We start from the raw sequence: 16961 nt of genomic DNA, 5'->3' as shown, positions 1-16961 counted from the left end.
GATTGCCAATGAAGTAAAGATGAAAATATTGGAAACAAGTGAGAAAACACCTAATATTTTGCATTAAATTGATGCAAAATCATGTAAAATGTGTTTTAAGAGTTATTTTTTCAGTGGATGTTGTCAGCACATGTGTTCTGTGTATCTGGGATGCATTTATTGACAGCCTACCCAATACACTGAGGATTTGAGGGAAAAAAAAAATCATTTTTCACATTTTTCTGATAAAAAATAAAGGGAGCATACACTAATACACCCAATGGCCACATTTTTTTTTTATTTTTTTTTTTTTATTTGCGATATTTCCGTCAGAGCAGACCCTCCAATTATTGGTTCTTAGGGTCAAAGTTAACAGAAAAAAACACAAATAAAAAGTATGGCAAACCATGTCAGGTTCAACTCATTTTTGAGAATTTGCCTCCCCGACTATTAAGTTTCCTTAATAACCAATGGTCACCTGCTCCCTCTCTGCTCCACTGACTTAGACTGACATTGCGTCTTTGCTTGCTTTTCTCTAAAATCACCAATCACCTCCCTCCTTTTGTTGACGTTGAGCAGTAGGTTGTTATCTTTCCCTGCAAAGATTGTTGATTGATTTATTTTTTCTTGTATGTCCAAGGTTTTTCCATTGCAAAGATAAACAAATATCATACGAATGGATATGCATGTCAGTTTTACAGGCAAATGCAAACCAGTGGAACATAGCATGACCTAATACTGACGTACAATACTATGACTCCACAGCAGGGGTATTCAGCTAAAATTCCAGAAGGTCCAGTCCTTACATCCTCCACAATAAAGGTCCAGATTATAGAGTTACACATTGTCGTTTTCCTTGGCTGGGCAAACACATTTACTTTAGTCTCAATTTGGCATTATGCTATATTATACTTCCTGATCACTCAGTAACCATCAAACAATCAGCTCAATTATTTCTGATACTGAAGAAAACTATTTGATTGATTTGAGGCAAAATAACATAGATTTCTGGATATTTCTGAGTGTATCATTGGAAAAAAAAAACACTTTTTACAAATTACAGTAGGCTGCTTATAACATCTGTTTCCTCTGATTGGATGGATTTGTGACAGTGACACCAGGAAGTAGCTTGTCATATGGGGATGCTCATCTCTGTTACAATCTCCAGCCTTTACCTTTTTAAACCCAATCCAGTGTAGTGTAGCTTTAAGAGTGGACGTTTGCCACCAGACCTGAAGGGCAGAAATATGATGGAAGGGACTGCGGATGTGGAGGGAGGCAGGGAAGGGTATGATTTAGCCTGCTACTCAGAAGATATACTGTCTGAGCATGCTGAGGGTTTCATAAATTCATCCTGGAACACTCAGCTCAGCTGCCATTTGTCCAGTGTCTCAAGCTGTTGGTTTTTTTCAGCGCTCTAATGCAGTGAGTGACCTAATGTTAACTATCCCAAGATGTATGCAGCTCTCATCCTCCAAAGCGTGATTAATCGAATCCCCCACGGAAAATGTAAAATATGTGTAGTAGCTGCCTATAGTAGACTCAGGAAATTCTAATTGAAACTCTATCTAATAAACCTTTTAATAAGTGTCCATAGACATAATTGTAATCTCTTTCAGAGAAAGTAAAAAGTGGGGTTGAATCAAGGAGGTTTTAGGCCTTTGATTGAGTGTGTGTATGTGTGTGAAAGAGTGTGTTTCTAAATGTTATAGGGAATAGCTCAGTCATCCTCCTAGCATATCCAGAATCCATTTTCCTCAGTGAGCCATATCACTGTAATAGGACTGATATCATTCTTGTGTCCTTGTACAATGTTTCATTTACTCCCTCCTTATTTAATCCAACATGTGGACAGTCTGAAGCGTTTGGCTAACCTACAGCCCCTGTGGAGCAAGCATCCTCACTATGCATAAAATCACAGCTGTGTGCTCACAGTTGCGTTTCACACTCACACATAACCATTGACCAGCCTTTCAGAAACCACAAGCAAGGCACAGGAGTTTCACTCCGATTCGCTGTCCTTGAGAAACTTTCATTTTCCATTTAATATAACTTTTCATCTTCCCAGGATCTACTGGGGTTGGGCCATTTTATTGGTTCATGTTGAAAGTTGCTGTGACACTAAAAATATGTCATTGGCCCCTAAATCAAGTGATTATGTTACAGGGGCCTCTGTGGAGTCGATCAATAGCCCGATGATGTCATTGTCCCATGGTCCTGGGTGTTGATGGTGTCTGATGAATGATAGTGGACTCATCCAGGGGTGTTCGCCTGGTGGCAATGTATTTTTGCACCATGGAAGCCAGCCAGTAATAAATCTCAAAGGGCCAATAAATGAGAGAAAATTGCCAGTGTGCCATGAATATTTCTGTATTTTCATGGCTGTTTGTAAACTTCAGGCGTGAAGCTCTCAGAAAACTCAGAACCTTTCACACAAGGACTTAAGTCTGGATTTAACAGCTACACGGAAAGAAGGTGGAGGAAAAAAAACATCAGTCGATGCGAGTGATTGCTTCATTTGAAGTCACACGAGGCATTCCGCCGTGTCTTTGCTGGATTTTTAAGATTTGCATGCTTTGGGCTTTTTCTCTATCTGCGTGTGAAATTAGAATAGCTCCTTGATTGAGACTCACACCCCTCAACATAAATTAGACCTGACAGCTCAAATAATTTGTTCAAACTTTCCGAGACAGTCTGAAATGCTACTTTTCAACCAGGCACAAATTTCGCTCTGACCAACATTTGAATATTTCAAGACTCATTCAGAGCTGCTCTTGATTTAACTGTTGAAAGCTAGTTTTCCACTCTTTCTGGATATTAAGCTTGAGAAATTATTAAGTGGCTCTGCTTCCCAGTCATGTCAGACAAAACTCAATACTCCAGTTTCATGAATATTATGTGCAGAAGGTGGCATGAAGTGGACCCTGAATATTACAGCCAGTAGTCCTGTGAACATACATGACAGCTGAGTATTTGGTTAGGTGCTGGGAGAGAAGAGGCATGAGAGGAAGATCATAATCATTCACACCAGCTCAGACTTTAGGGCGTTTTTTTGTTTGTTTGTTTGTTTTAAAGTGTGGACCTGAATCCAATGACAGTATTCAGCGAAGCACAAATAGTGGGTTTTAAAGGTTATGTATTTCATACAAAAATTTGAAAAATTGCTTTCGGGGAAAAAAACAAACCTATCAAACAGCTGGTGTTCCTCATAACTGTGAGCATGGTCTGTATTTATGCTAATGTGGCAGGAAGACAATCGAAGGGTGAGAGAGAGCACAGAGTGAAAAGAAACAGCAAAATGTGGGTACTGTTTCTTTTTTCACCTTAACTGGTTTGCTGAAGCAGCTTATTATAGTGTGACTTGTGTTTTGTCTTCCTGTGAAGATGAGTTTGTTTGACCGACAGGATGAAATTAGCCTATGTTAGCTCTGATGGTGTCGTTAGCTTGTTCAGCTCCACGGCGTGCTCGCTGCTCAGTCGCACAGTTGCAGATATCACCCTGGAGAAACAGAATGGTATTCAAAGTGTTCAAGCAAAGTTTCTGTGCCGATTTCAGCTTAGAAGACACAACGGAGCTTGGTTGACCTGTTAGCCCTGTAACGTAGCCTATATTGTTGGCAGTGCAGAACGAGGACTACTTTTTGTGTGATTTTTTTTCAAATTGCATCTGCAGTTGACAAGGATTAAGATATTTGCATAGCCAGTTTGGCCCCGCTTGTTTTTGCAAACAGCAGGATCTGCAGTTAACCTCCATTTTTAGCTCTGTTATCAGTGTCTATGTTCATCAGTGGGTTTATGACCCAATATTATATTGAAATATTCAAAATTATGGTCATAGTTTATTCCAGAACACTTAAATTAATACTTTAATACCCTAAAATTACAAATCTGATAAAAACAAAAACACAATTGTTTGGCCTATTTCCACTTTTATCCATAAACAAATACAGACAATGCTGCTTTGTGCACACCTCTACTGTTTAATACAAAGCACTTTTGGATGATTTACCCTTTGTGTCTTTGTATTTTTGTTGCTAAATCAGATGCTTGAGCTGACTGGTGTAGTCATTTGACAGTGCTCTGAAACAAAGGTATACAGTTTAATGTGACCTAAATGGAAACACATATTCGACATCAGATTAAACACAAAAATTTTTGGACTGCATGAAACTGTATGATGATACTTTTTAATGTATTTTTCAGGTGTTTTTCTAACAATTTAGTATATGCAGATTATTGAGTAATTGGACAGCTGCTTTTAATCCTTATGACAGACTCCTTCTTCAGCTCATTGAAGCAGGTATATGATAGATAGGTGTATTGTATCTGTAGCCTTTAATCTAAAGAAAAAAAATAACAATTATTCACAGCAATCCATCATTATATCACTGGACAATCAGCTCCAGGCTGCTGCAAAATAACCAAGAAACTGGTCAGTTTAACTGCATCAGGTTCCATGATGCAAATAATTGGCATTGGAAATGCTAACATCCAGGGAACACAAAGGGCAGAGTTGACAGTGAAACATGTTAAAATAACAATTCGGTGTACCTCACTACTACTGTTAAAAACATTGAAAAACACCAGGTGAACCCAGGGTCATGCATCCATGTCCTTCTAACCTCTTACCATACATGATGTTTGAACCAAAATGTGTCTTATTGTTTCTCTGTTGGACAAATTATCACAAATTTAGGTTGAATCTTGAATATGTTGGATCAGTGTTTTCTTCATTTCTCCAGCGAAATCCATATTTTCATAGTTTCTAGTTCCTTGAACATGTCTAAAATGTGGTAAAAGCTTTCACCCTTGTGGATCCCACAGCATGCACTGTTATATTTAACTTGTTTACATTTCTGCATGAATGCCACAAAAAATCCCTGTATAGTGCATTTAATATGCCTTGTAGGTAAGGAATTGAATCATAAGAGTGTATCATAACTCAAAAATATAATTTGTATTGAACCACACTGACAATGGGCATCTGGAGAAAAGAAATCAAAAAAACTGTGTGTGTTTATAACTCTTGAATACAGATATGATCATTTGTGCTAAAAAAGCACTTTCACTAACTTTTTTTTTTTTTTTTAATTTTCTTCTGCTTTTTGACTTGGTAAAAACAGGTAAATATTGAATATTCAGTGACAGCTGTGGTTTCAGGTTGTTCATGTGCGTTATAAATACAGCAGCTCAAGCGACTGTGTAGTGACCGTAATGAAGTTGCCCCTTTTCTCCCTTTGGGGTTCATGTTGTTGCATTGAGCACAAAAGGGACTGAATTACGTCAGTGCTCTTTCCTTTCTCAAACTGAATTCTCAAGGGAAACTTTTAATTGCAACAAGTAATTCATCAAGTGCTCATCAGACCTTTCTGATTAAATTTCAGGTCAACTGACTACGGAGCAACGTACCAGAAGCTGAATGACAAAGTAGGAGCAAAGACAATACTCAGTTATTTGTACGTGAGCCCTAACAACAAGAGGAAGGTAATGTTACTCTTCTGTTACTTCCTTTGACTTTGATAATCGTCTTGATTGTGTGAGTTGGTATTCTTTCCTTCCACTGTTGGTCTGATACACAATGTACAAAGTCAATATGGGCAGACTCATCATTTTCTGTCTGATATCTGTCTCTCAGCCTGTCACTTTCTACATTGTCAGTAAGATGCATTCAGCAGTAGTTAATTTATTGACATGTGTAATCCAATCAGACAATTAGCTTGCAAAAAAGAAAACATTCTCCAGTTTGTGAAATTAAAATATGTTTCTATTTTAATTTCTTTCTTTCTGAAACTGAATTAATTACAAGATGAATGGGGCAAATGACAAGGATTGATTCATATTTGCAGCCATTCCCCCTGCATTTTCCTGTGCTTTGGTCAATTAATAGCTAGAACCATCTGTCTCTATTCACTCCAGTTTCACATTTCTCTGTTTGCGTGACTCAGATTGGTTAATTGTTATCTAATAATGAATATGAAATGCAGCCCCAGGCACCCCCCTGATCCAGTTAGACGGTCTGTCAGTAACTGGGACATCCCTGAGCTCAGTTAAAGGTATTGGGCCAGTCAATGGGACAGAGACGGGTGAAACTTGAACAGAGAGAGGGCCACCCTCGACTATACAAGGAGGCTGGAATGTCCTTATCTTGTTATCAAGGGAGGGATAAGATGCAGTCCCACTCAACAGGAGAAATATTATAGTATAATTCTGTGAGAATTAAACAGATGAAGATCCATTTCAAAAAAAATACACAGGGAGAAAAAACACACCTGCGTCAGCAAAGCCATTGCCCTATTTCCCCGTGAACTGTTTCATCACATTTCCTCCCCAGAAGACTCCATGCCAGATTATGTTAAATATAATATCTTCATTACTTTTGTCTGCAAGACATGCACATCAAATTGTTTTCATGTTGTGTGTGCAACAGGTGTTAAAAGACAAGTGTCAAGACAGCCAGTGTTTGTTGCCCTTTACACTTTAGGGGCTTTATTCACTAGGAAAGGCTGTGTCGCGTTCCAGCTGTAACATGATTTTGTTCAGTCCTCCACACCGTCTCGTACCCCACTGGGAGCATTTCAGAAGCACAAGTGGTCCGACTTTGCTCACTTGACAGTCGGGAGTCTGCACAGGGTGTCCTGACCGACTGGATCTGCTCCATGCAGTTTCATGTGGCTTCTGTGTAATTTCAGTGGAGCAAAGCTGAGAGACACTTCTGTAACACACTGCAGTGCTACTGGTGGAATCACAAGCATTGTCTGCAATGGCCACTCCAGCTGCATTGCAGCCATGGCGCTGGAGTCTGTGCGCTAGATGAACAATGTATTGTAGAATGTCATCATCAGAACATTTACTATAATCCACTCTTTATTTCACCCACTTTCTTTTATCAGTCTACTACAGTGTTTCTGATTCAGTTGTGCTTGAATATTGTCTTGCTCTTCAATGAGATGTCCTTGGCTCCTCCACCCCTGAAAAGTAGTCCTGACGTCTCTCTCCCCTGCATCTTTCTGTTACTCCTGGGGGATCCTGAGGCGTTACCACAACAGATGACGTACCTAATCCCTCTAGTGTGTTCTGGGGCTATCCCAGGTTCTCCTTCAGTTCAGGTGCCAAGGTGATAACCTTATCAGATACTCACCTCAATTGGTTTCTTTTGATGCAAAGGAGCAGTGACTCTACTCTAAGCTCTGTCTAGATGTCTGAAACATCTTTTTCTAACCCCAAAGGATCTCTTTTTCCCTTGCCTGAACTTGTTGCACCATCTTGGTTTTATTGTAACTGGAGAGGGAGACCACATTGACAGTCATGATGGCGGTTTTTAATGTTCCAGTAAAAAGTCCCTCATGCACAAAGGATTGTACCTGGCATGACTGTTTGGAAATACGGTAAAAATGTCTAGGAAGATCTAGTAAGAAGCCCTAGCTCCAGGACAAAAGCCCCACAGATTTTTTAAACTCTCTTCTGGTTTTTACATTGGTATTAATTCACACATACTCAGGTTCAGCGTGCTTTGTTTGCAGTTTTCTTTGTCTGTGTATCCATTAGTTAAACCCGCTTATCCATTGGATGCCTCTGCGATAGGTAGCAGACAACAGCTCTTTAGTGTAATTTATTATTTTGACTAAGTATGGAGCCCTTGAACATGCTGTGAAATAGCACCCACTGAAGTGACTTAAAGTACTGTAAGAGAGGCAAAGTGAGGAAGAAATTCCTTTCTTTGCTTCCTTTTGTTGCCATTGCTTGTGTTTTGAATTAACAGTGCATGTTCTGTTGGACCTTGGCAAAGCCACTGAAGAAATTTTGAAGGTTTTCTAATGTGGTGGTAGTGCTGCTGGAGAGACAATGGGAAAGCATGAGCCTTTGAGTCTAGGAAACCAGCTCGCTCTACAATGGCATGCCTCAGATTAAACTCACAGCACAATGAGCAGAGAAAGACCTGCAAAAAAACTGATGGGTCGTTATTGTTTTGCACACTGGAACACTGAGAAACACTTAGGTACACACTCTGAGATCCACACAAGCAGGCCATCAGCCTCTCAGATGTACACACATATACATTGTGTCTATTGTTGTCTGTCTACTATCCTTGCTTCTACCTCCTGTCACCCTCACTTACATTCACACACGGGCACACATTCTAATAATCTTTGTCACACACGTTCGTAAACCCTCTGGGTCGTACTTCTCTCTCAGACTCGCCCCATGCTGCCAAAGTATGACATCTTTAATGATATAGAAAATATAAACAAGACTGAAAAGTCTATAGCAACACCAGCTGCCCCATGAGGTTATAGTGATTACATGCAAGGAAGGAGTTGTTGGAAGGATGAAAAATAGAGACACAGCTTTGCTAACCACAGGTCCTTTTCACAAGTCTATCACAAAATGTAAAGGTGGTGTGAGAGTGCGAGAAAAAGAAAGTTTTAATTTAAGTTTTGGTCTAAATCAAAAGGGTTTATCATCTGAACAGTGTCCATTTCAAGACATCTCAGACAGCTCAGCCTGAAAGTAAAGCCAAGACTAAATTAAGCTTTGGGCTGAGTGTTAGCATCTAATGCGGTGTTCAATTCTTGCCAGAGTTACCATAATTACAAGTATTACTTGAACCTTTACCTGGACATGTGAAAAGCTTTTACATCAACCATTCACAATTGTGACTTGGCTTCTGTCAAAGTTTCAATATATACATTTAATATATGTAATAATGAAGTGCCTGAAAGAGAAGAGAAGGGGTGCCTCATGTCAACAGGTCCATTCTTCAAGGTGACTGAACAGAAACTTTGTTAAATGTCATTGCTTTTACCATCTCCTGAAATGGTAAATGGACTGTATTCACATAGCGCTTTTCTAGTCTGACGACTGTGGTGGAAATTCTTGTGAGCAGAAGGAGGGAGTTCACCAGGAGATTTCAGATGTCTTATGCAGAAGTATTTATTAAAGGCTTGATGCATCAAGGAGAAGTTGATGAGCAACACAATGTCCACAAGTGAACCAAGACAATAACTCCTACTGTACTTACGTATGCCCGACCTCCAACTGAGGACACTTTGACCTATTAAAATGTGAACTCGAGCAGTCCTCCTAGAATTGGTCTGGTCCATGTCTGCACAGTTTATCTAGAAGACCTTGGCTACCTCCATGGTAAGAACAGGGGGAGAGGTTACCTATCTGCTAGAATGGTCTCTAAATTTTATGTTAACGTGTCTCTGTCTGAGGTCTCTGTCTTGTCCAACCTTGAGACCTTTGGGTTCCTAACTGTGCAGAGGGCCCATGATAGAAAATTCCCTCACAACGGCGACTCAAAGCGCTTTTACAACAGAAGCCTGCATTCACTCATTCACACAATGGTGGCAAGGCCACCTGCTCATTGTGAGCTCATACTGTTAATTTTGAGCATTAACACAGTCACACACCTTTTCAGTGTCAGTATCTTGCCCAAGGATACTTCGACATGTAGGCTGCGAGGCCAGGGATCAAACCTCCAGCCTTCTGATAGGGGGATGACCGCTCTAGGCATGGCGCCAGAATTTAGGTTTTGATGTGCCAAAGTAATTTTGGCTGGACCTTTTATTTACAGAAATTAATACTGCCTGCTCGCCTTTCAAATTTTCAACACAAAGGGCAGATATCATGCTGTGGAAGGCAACTAGTATCTCTGGTGGATTCTAAAACTTTTCAAATCTTTTTCTAAAACATTTTCAGTGCAGAGATTAGATTATTATCTACCTGTGACAGTCTGTGCAGTCTTTATTACAAGCTGCACACGCAGGTATATTGCTCAGATCATGTGAAAATTAAATAAAACCAATCTATCATGTTTATTTTTTGCTATAGATTGTGCGGTACAATGCATCCATTCAGTTAGAACACTGACATTTTAATTCTATTCGAGCGTTGGGTGAGCTAGATTGACTTGAATGAGAGAGAGCAGCCCAGTGTTGTCTAAACAGAAACCGCCTATGCTTTCAATATAGAAGTAATCAAGTCAGGCAGGAATTTCCAGCTGTGGCGACTCTGTTCTAACTCTTTTACAGTATTTATAAATCAATGCCTGCTGTGCCATAACAATGAATTAATCTAGCTTTAGCATACAATATCAGATAGATTTTTCTTTCTTTTCTTTTTTTTTTTTTTTGCCCATCATCTGCTGCTGTACAGCCTCCATACAATGATATGTGTTATGTATGTGTGTGGGATGGACCAGTCATACAAGGGGGTGGGCCCAGGTTTCTACTGTGTAACACTCTCTGCAGTGCCCTCGTGAATTTGAAGTGAGTTTGAAAGGTTGGAAGATTTTAACAAAGGGCATTCATATGATCTAATTTTTCAAATGCTTTCAATATATCATGACATTCCCATGGAACCATGAAATCACACTTGAAAGAAATAGGAGACTGAGGAGATGGGTTGGCTACTCTTCAACAAGTGACATCTGGGGCCTGGACAATGAAGCACAAGTTCAACATAGCCAGAATATCTTTTTATTATCTGGCTTTACTAAGCAAATAAGCTGAACAGTCACATGACAGTGGTTATCAACTCGGTCAGACAGCCCAGGTTTTACCAATATAGCCATCAGTACATCCACATGAAAGGGACAATGTTCGCAGCATAAGACCAATTGCAAACATGGAGAAGTCTACCAGCAGCAGAGCAGCATAAACTACAAATGAAGGGCACAGTATAATACTGGACAAATAGGTTTAACACAATGCAGACTAAAAGGGACACAGTTGTAGCTGCCAAATACAGCAAAGACAGCTGGGAAAAATTGCCAACTGTGTGAATTGAGAAACTTTATGGGCTCATATTATCACTACTTCATGATTAGGGCATGAGTATCTGGCTATAATTGCATTTGTGTATTCCCTTAAATTCATGCATTGCTTCGGTATATTCTTATGGTGTGCATGACTATTTTAGCCTTACTCTTTCGGTCGCAACTCTGGTGTCAAACGGGAGCAAATATAAAAGAATGAAAATAAAAACATAATTGTAGTGATAAGTGGCGGGCTTTTTTTCCCTTCAGCTCTCTGTACAAGTACAAAGCTCTTACTATTCCAGTAACAATTACCCTAAAAAGCCTATTCAAGGCATACCCAAAGAAAATTGATATCTGTTCTTGAACCATTTGGAGTACATGCATGGTATTGGTCTCTTTTGAAAGGTGACACACAAGGTAACTTTTATCCCCAGCAGTCAGAATCACTGTAAGTACTCCTGGCATTGAGAAATAGAAGTAAAGCAGAAGGTCTTGTTTTTTCCGCCTGAATATTTTTTTTTTACAAACAGATGCTTGCAGATGGTTATATCTGGGACTTACGAGCTGGAAAACCCAATGGGACCACAGCAATAAGCCACTGTGTGGCTCCCATCATGAAGCACTGAGGAGGAGGTGTTTTGGTGTCGAGGTGCTTTGCTGGTGACACTGTTGTTGATTCTTTTTTAAAATTCAAGGCACATTTAATCGGTGACATGCCATCCCATCTGATTTGTGCGTTGTGGAACCATCATTTATTTTGCAGCAGGACAATGATCCAAAACACGCTTCCAGGCGGTGTAAAGCTATTTGACCAAGGAGAGTGATGGAGAGCTGCACAGATGACCTGGCCTCCACAATCACCCCACCTGAACCCAATTGAGATGCCTTGGGATGAGTTGGACTGCAGAGTGAAATAAAAGCAGCCAACAAGTGCTCAGCATATATGGAACTCCTTCAAAACAGTTGGAAAAGCACCCCAGGTCACCTCATCAGGCTGGTTGAGGGAATGCCAGCAGTGTGCAAAGCTGTCTTCAAAGCTACTTTGGCTACTTTGAAGAATGTAAAATATAAAACATGTTTTGCTGTGTCCACAGTTTTTTTTTTTTTCTTGCTTGCTACATAAATTGTTGTTTCATAGCTTTGATGTCTGTACTATTGATCTAGAATATAGGAACTAATACATATAAAGAAAAACCATTGAATGAGAGTGTGTGTCTGTATACTGTCAGTATAATAACATATGAAATTAAAACAGTACGTTACTGTGTGTGTTAGGATGCTGGTAGAGTATTAGCAGTGTGTGGCAGCACTGATCTCAAAGTAGAGCTGAGGCTGACAGGAACTGTGTACCTAGATTGAGAAGTTTCTGCTCATCAACTGAAGTGTCGTAAATTGCAGCGCTACATGGAAATTCAAGAGATCACTAAAGACAGAAGAAATTACCTCATGCAGACAATACGGTGCGGAGGAAATCTAATGGCAATCAATCCAAAAGTTGTTGAAATATTTCAATCCGGATCGTAGCATTAGATTGACAGAGCGACAGGTGGACTATCATCCATGCCGCTAGTGTGGTTAAAATTAAATACAAGTAAAAATAATGGAGAGAAACAGACAAAAAAAAAAGACAGAAGGCGATTCAAATACAATGCAAATACACACAAACACAAATTCTGTCACTCCCACCCACACGCAGTTCATTCCAAGCACATGCATGCATGCTTGTGAGGGAGGGTCGCAGAGACTGCAGGTTTGCCAATCTTGCTGTCACCCCCGGCATGGCGCCATGTGACCGCTGCTGGTGGCAGACAAAAGCCCCTCTCTTCACCCAGTCGTGGAAGTAAATCAGGCCTCTGTGGCTGCCGGGGCTAGAGGGAGTAAAGCACTGGAGGAGGGGGAGGAGGAGATGGAGCGGGAGATGCTTTTATGAGAGGGGGAAAGAGACAGCAAATAGACTGACAGAGAGCAAGTGAGAGTGGAAGAGTGGAGAGTGGAAAAGAAAAAAAAAAAATAGAGTGAGAGAAAAAAACAGAGAGATGGCCCAGGGGTCACCCACGGAGAAAACAGAGTGACAACACGGCAATTACAGCAATTACATCATCAATTTTCAGATTGTGGCTTCATACTGAGCCTGTACATGAGAGAACACATCTCGAGTACACATTAGGGGAGATTATTTTGGGTTTTAGCCTGAGATTTTGTGTGAGAGCACATTATTACAGTAAATGGCTCGGGATGGTGAGTGCTGGTTTAAAAAAACCCAACCCTCACAAATTGCAGCCTCATACAAATGGGTAATGCCTCTAATGGTTTGAAAACAAAGAGAAATTTTCCAGAGGAAGCGGATGAGTGACAGATGGATTCAGTCTCTGCTACTTTACACTCAGCTGGAGTTGTCTTTAAGGAATACATAACTGCTTTTTCTCATGAATGTATTTACTAAAACAACAATCGCTGGGCTCAACTGTTTTCACAGCAAAGGCCTCAATTGTGTTTGCGTGTGTCTGCCTTCTTGTCTGTGTGTGTGCATGCATGTGTTTGCATGCACGGCATTCAAAAACAATTACGGCCTTGTGTGGCTCCGAGAGCAACAACAGGCAGGTGGGTGGAATATGAATTCACCTCAGATGAGACCTCTCCCACTGTCAAGCTTCAAAGACTTTTGTTTATTGTCTCACTTTTGGATACAAGATCAGACTTAAAAGTGAACTTTAATATTTCATATCCTCGAACTGTCCTCAAAATGGCAATAACAAAAAAGTCGAGCAGAAAGAAGCTGAATCCGTAAACTATCAGAGAAAAGGGAGAGTGTCCAAAGACTAACAGCGTGATGCAAAAACTTAGAGGAATGTCATAACAAAAATTCACCATGATTTAATAAACATGCCTTTCTCTGCAGTAGCTGTGTGTCACCTCATGGGAAGGTTAGGCTCGATAAATATTCACTGAGCGTGAGAGGAACAGAGCAACCTGATGATAGTATCACCAAGACATCTCCTCTCCTCATTCATGCTGTTTTAAATGAATTTTTGACTGGATTGTTTAGTTTTGCTTCGACATTTTCCTTTATGACTGCATTTATAGTACAGATAATAACTTTATTGACCTGATGTTATATGTATTATATATATATCTTAATAAAAACAACATAGGACTGCTCCCTCTAAGCCAGTTAGTCTGATAACAAGTCATTTGGGCCACGGACAAGTCAAATGTTTATTTGATGAGTCATTTTAAAGCTCTTAGAATATAGGCATTGGATAATAAGACCAACATCAGCAACATCAGACTATTGAAATTGGATTAAGAAATCATGGAAAGCAGACAAACAAAGAGATGAAAAAACATCAAAGCACCATGTGAGTGAAAAGGAGAGCATTATAAATTGAACTCAGGTCCGTTTTATGTTAATTTTCCTTCAATCTGCATTGATTTCTTGGCTTTGGATGTTACATGATGGGCTTTTCACGGGTCTCTGAAACTGGACGAGACACTTTCTAGATGATTCTGTGAAGCATAGATGTCGGCAAGGTTTCGGTGGTGTCCTCGGGTGCTGTTGCAGAGGGGAGGCTGGTCTGACTGTGTGAAGCATACAAAGTTTATTAAGTTTGCAGAGGCTTGTAGATGGGTGTGATTGTTTTGCACACACAGCAGGGAAGGTCATCTTTGTTCTACTTCACATTGCAATTTTTAAGATTTCCCTCCTGAAATCACACCTGTGGCCTGCAGCTCCTAAACCCGAAAAAAAGAAAGAAAGAAAGAAAGAAATACACAAATACACATACACTGCATTTCCTGTGGCTTCTTCACAAGAACGTGTTTCACCAGTTGAATGCTGTTACTTTGGCGCAGCAGCAGGATGCTCTGTCAATGTTGGTACTTCATACAGCTGTGATACATCATTAAGAGAATAAACACTGAGACTGATATTGATGAGATTTCACCCATTCGTCACTTCCTGTCAAAGTCTTGTGCTCCCATCCAGTGTGGCAATGGTGGACCTTGCCACTACCAATGAAAGCTATTATACTGAAGGTAATTACACAAATTTAAATGCATTAAAGGGCAGAAAAAATACAGTATCAAAAACTTTTTCATTTCATGAAAATCTTAAAGGTGACTGAATCATTCTGGAGAAGGATCGTTGGTTCTGCCATCTCTCCTTCTTCACACTGCAGTTACACATTAACATGTGTAACTGCAGTGTGAAGGAGAGAGAGAATATTGTGTCGCACACAAGCACAAACACCAGCTGTTGCTGATTGGTTGCAATGGTGTTGTTTTGCAGTTAAAGGTGCAATGTATAAGATATGGCCAGAATTGTAGTTCCATATATATGTTATTATTATCAACAGAACATGAAAAAGTATTGATCACAGTTCTGACAAGCGCTCTTAGCTTTTCAAGTGTAATAAATAAACAAACAAAATGTCAAGAAAGGAAATATTCTTGTATTTTCCTTATTAAATAGAAAAATACAATTGTATACTTCCTGAATTCACGTGTTCCCTCTTTTATTGACTAAAGAGGAGCTTAATTACAAAGGTCATAAAACATCATAAAACACAATTCATTCACACTTGACAGAAACAAAATGAAACTGGCCAGAACTGTCTTTCCAATATTACAACAAACAAGCAGCTAATAGCGACAGCCAAACACGGCTACAGTAAAGAGGAGCAGTTAGTTACTCTGGTGATAAGCTGCCACTGTCACAGTCATGGCTTACTGGGACGCTTCAATAGACTGTGAAAACTTGATGGAGTCGATTTGTAGGAAACAAATATGTAAAACCAAAAATAAGACCAAAAATAAAGACTTTAAAATACAAAGGTGCAAGAATCATGAATGTGATCAGATTTTCAGTATTTAACATATATAACTCTGATATTAGGATGAGAACAAGTCAAGCAAAATACATTCTGTTTGACCTTAAAAACAAAGATTGAATTAATTAAAATAACTTTTTTTTTTTTTTTTTAAGTCAGTTGCATAGAGAATGCATGTCGAGTACACTTAAAGGACTCAAGGGGAAGAATATGAAACCTTGATTGTGTCATTGCAATGTACGTTAAAGCTTGGCAGCCTCATACTGCTGATACTGTAAATATGTCTGCTGAAGTTTGGCATTGCTGTTGAAATGCTTTTAAGGGTAGTAAATATCAGAATTGTTCTGTTTTGGCGACAGTTTCATAGTCCGAGTGTGAGGAACGACGGGGACAGACAGACCTCCTTTGTTGAAAGGGACAATTTTGAAACAATGTAGAGCTCATGATCAGTTTGTTAAGTCCAGATTGCGTGTTATGAGGAGCAATTAAATGGTAATAAATTGAAAATAATTGTCACATTTCAGGCTTCACGATCATTTCCAAATCTGTTTTGGTCTTAAATATACTTCTGCATAACTACATGAATCAGGAGAAAACAATTTCCCAGTTTTCTGGATCGCGTCAGCTGATGGATCAGTTTAAGACTTTCATTCGGATAACATTTGTTTCAGTGAACACACTGGAATTTCAATGACAGCAAAAGAGCAGATATCCCCCTTAAGACGAAAGACATCGAGATACACACTGCAACTTATTTATGTAAATTAATATTCAAAAGAATAGAATGCAAAGGAGAGCTTTTGTTGTAACTTTCTATATATTCTCAATGTAAAACACTGCATAAACTTGCCAAGAGCAGAATTAGTGCAACAGTGAAATTACGGAGCTGTTCCTGATTAAACAGGTCAAGTGTCATTACGACACATGCTTACTTACACCAGACATACCTGAAGCAATACCACCTGCTGCAAGAGCAGCACACGGAAATCAACACATCCTTTAACTGCACATTACATTGAGATAAAGCAGGGAAAAGAAAGTTTTTTTGTTTTTTTTTGTGTCTACCAGCTTTTTAAGGGCACAATGCATGCCAAATGAATCACTGCAAATCAGCCATGCTTTGCTGGCTGGAATGCAGCGCACGCAGCGGTGGTAACGCAATCCAGGACAAGCTAACGGATGATGGTTTTGTTTGAGGTGGTGGGGTGGGGGCTGGTGGGGGTAGGTGGTGCTGGGAGGGGACGCAACATCTGTCAGCCCTAAGGCACAATCTCCAAATGGCTGCGATGAGCAGAGAGGCAAGCGCCCCGGAGCCTGCGAGAAGACACAGCAACAGAGGAGGAGAGACAGGCTGAATGACACAAATACAGATGGATGGAGAGATGGAGAGA

At 39.9% G+C, this 16961-nt stretch overlaps 1 protein-coding gene across 3 annotated transcripts in view; it reads left to right on the top strand.

Annotated features, from left to right (window-relative positions):
• The window catches only part of sorcs1 (sortilin-related VPS10 domain containing receptor 1), a 159925-nt gene that overhangs the window by 80309 nt on the left and 62655 nt on the right, over positions 1–16961 (top strand). For all 3 annotated transcript variants that reach the window (XR_013077045.1, XM_076727426.1, XM_076727425.1), the window contains exon 3: positions 5364–5463. Coding sequence is in view for 2 of the 3 variants with exons in the window: in XM_076727426.1 (XP_076583541.1) it covers positions 5364–5463 (100 nt within the window). In the remaining variant the exon portion in view is untranslated. The remainder of the gene's footprint in view (positions 1–5363; positions 5464–16961) is intronic.

The sequence above is a fragment of the Chaetodon auriga genome, chromosome 4 (genome assembly GCF_051107435.1).
Source record: "Chaetodon auriga isolate fChaAug3 chromosome 4, fChaAug3.hap1, whole genome shotgun sequence".
NCBI classification, from domain to species: Eukaryota; Metazoa; Chordata; class Actinopteri; order Chaetodontiformes; family Chaetodontidae; genus Chaetodon; species Chaetodon auriga.
The sequence above is the reverse complement of the archived record's forward strand: the minus strand, read 5'-3'. Positions and strand labels throughout refer to the sequence as shown.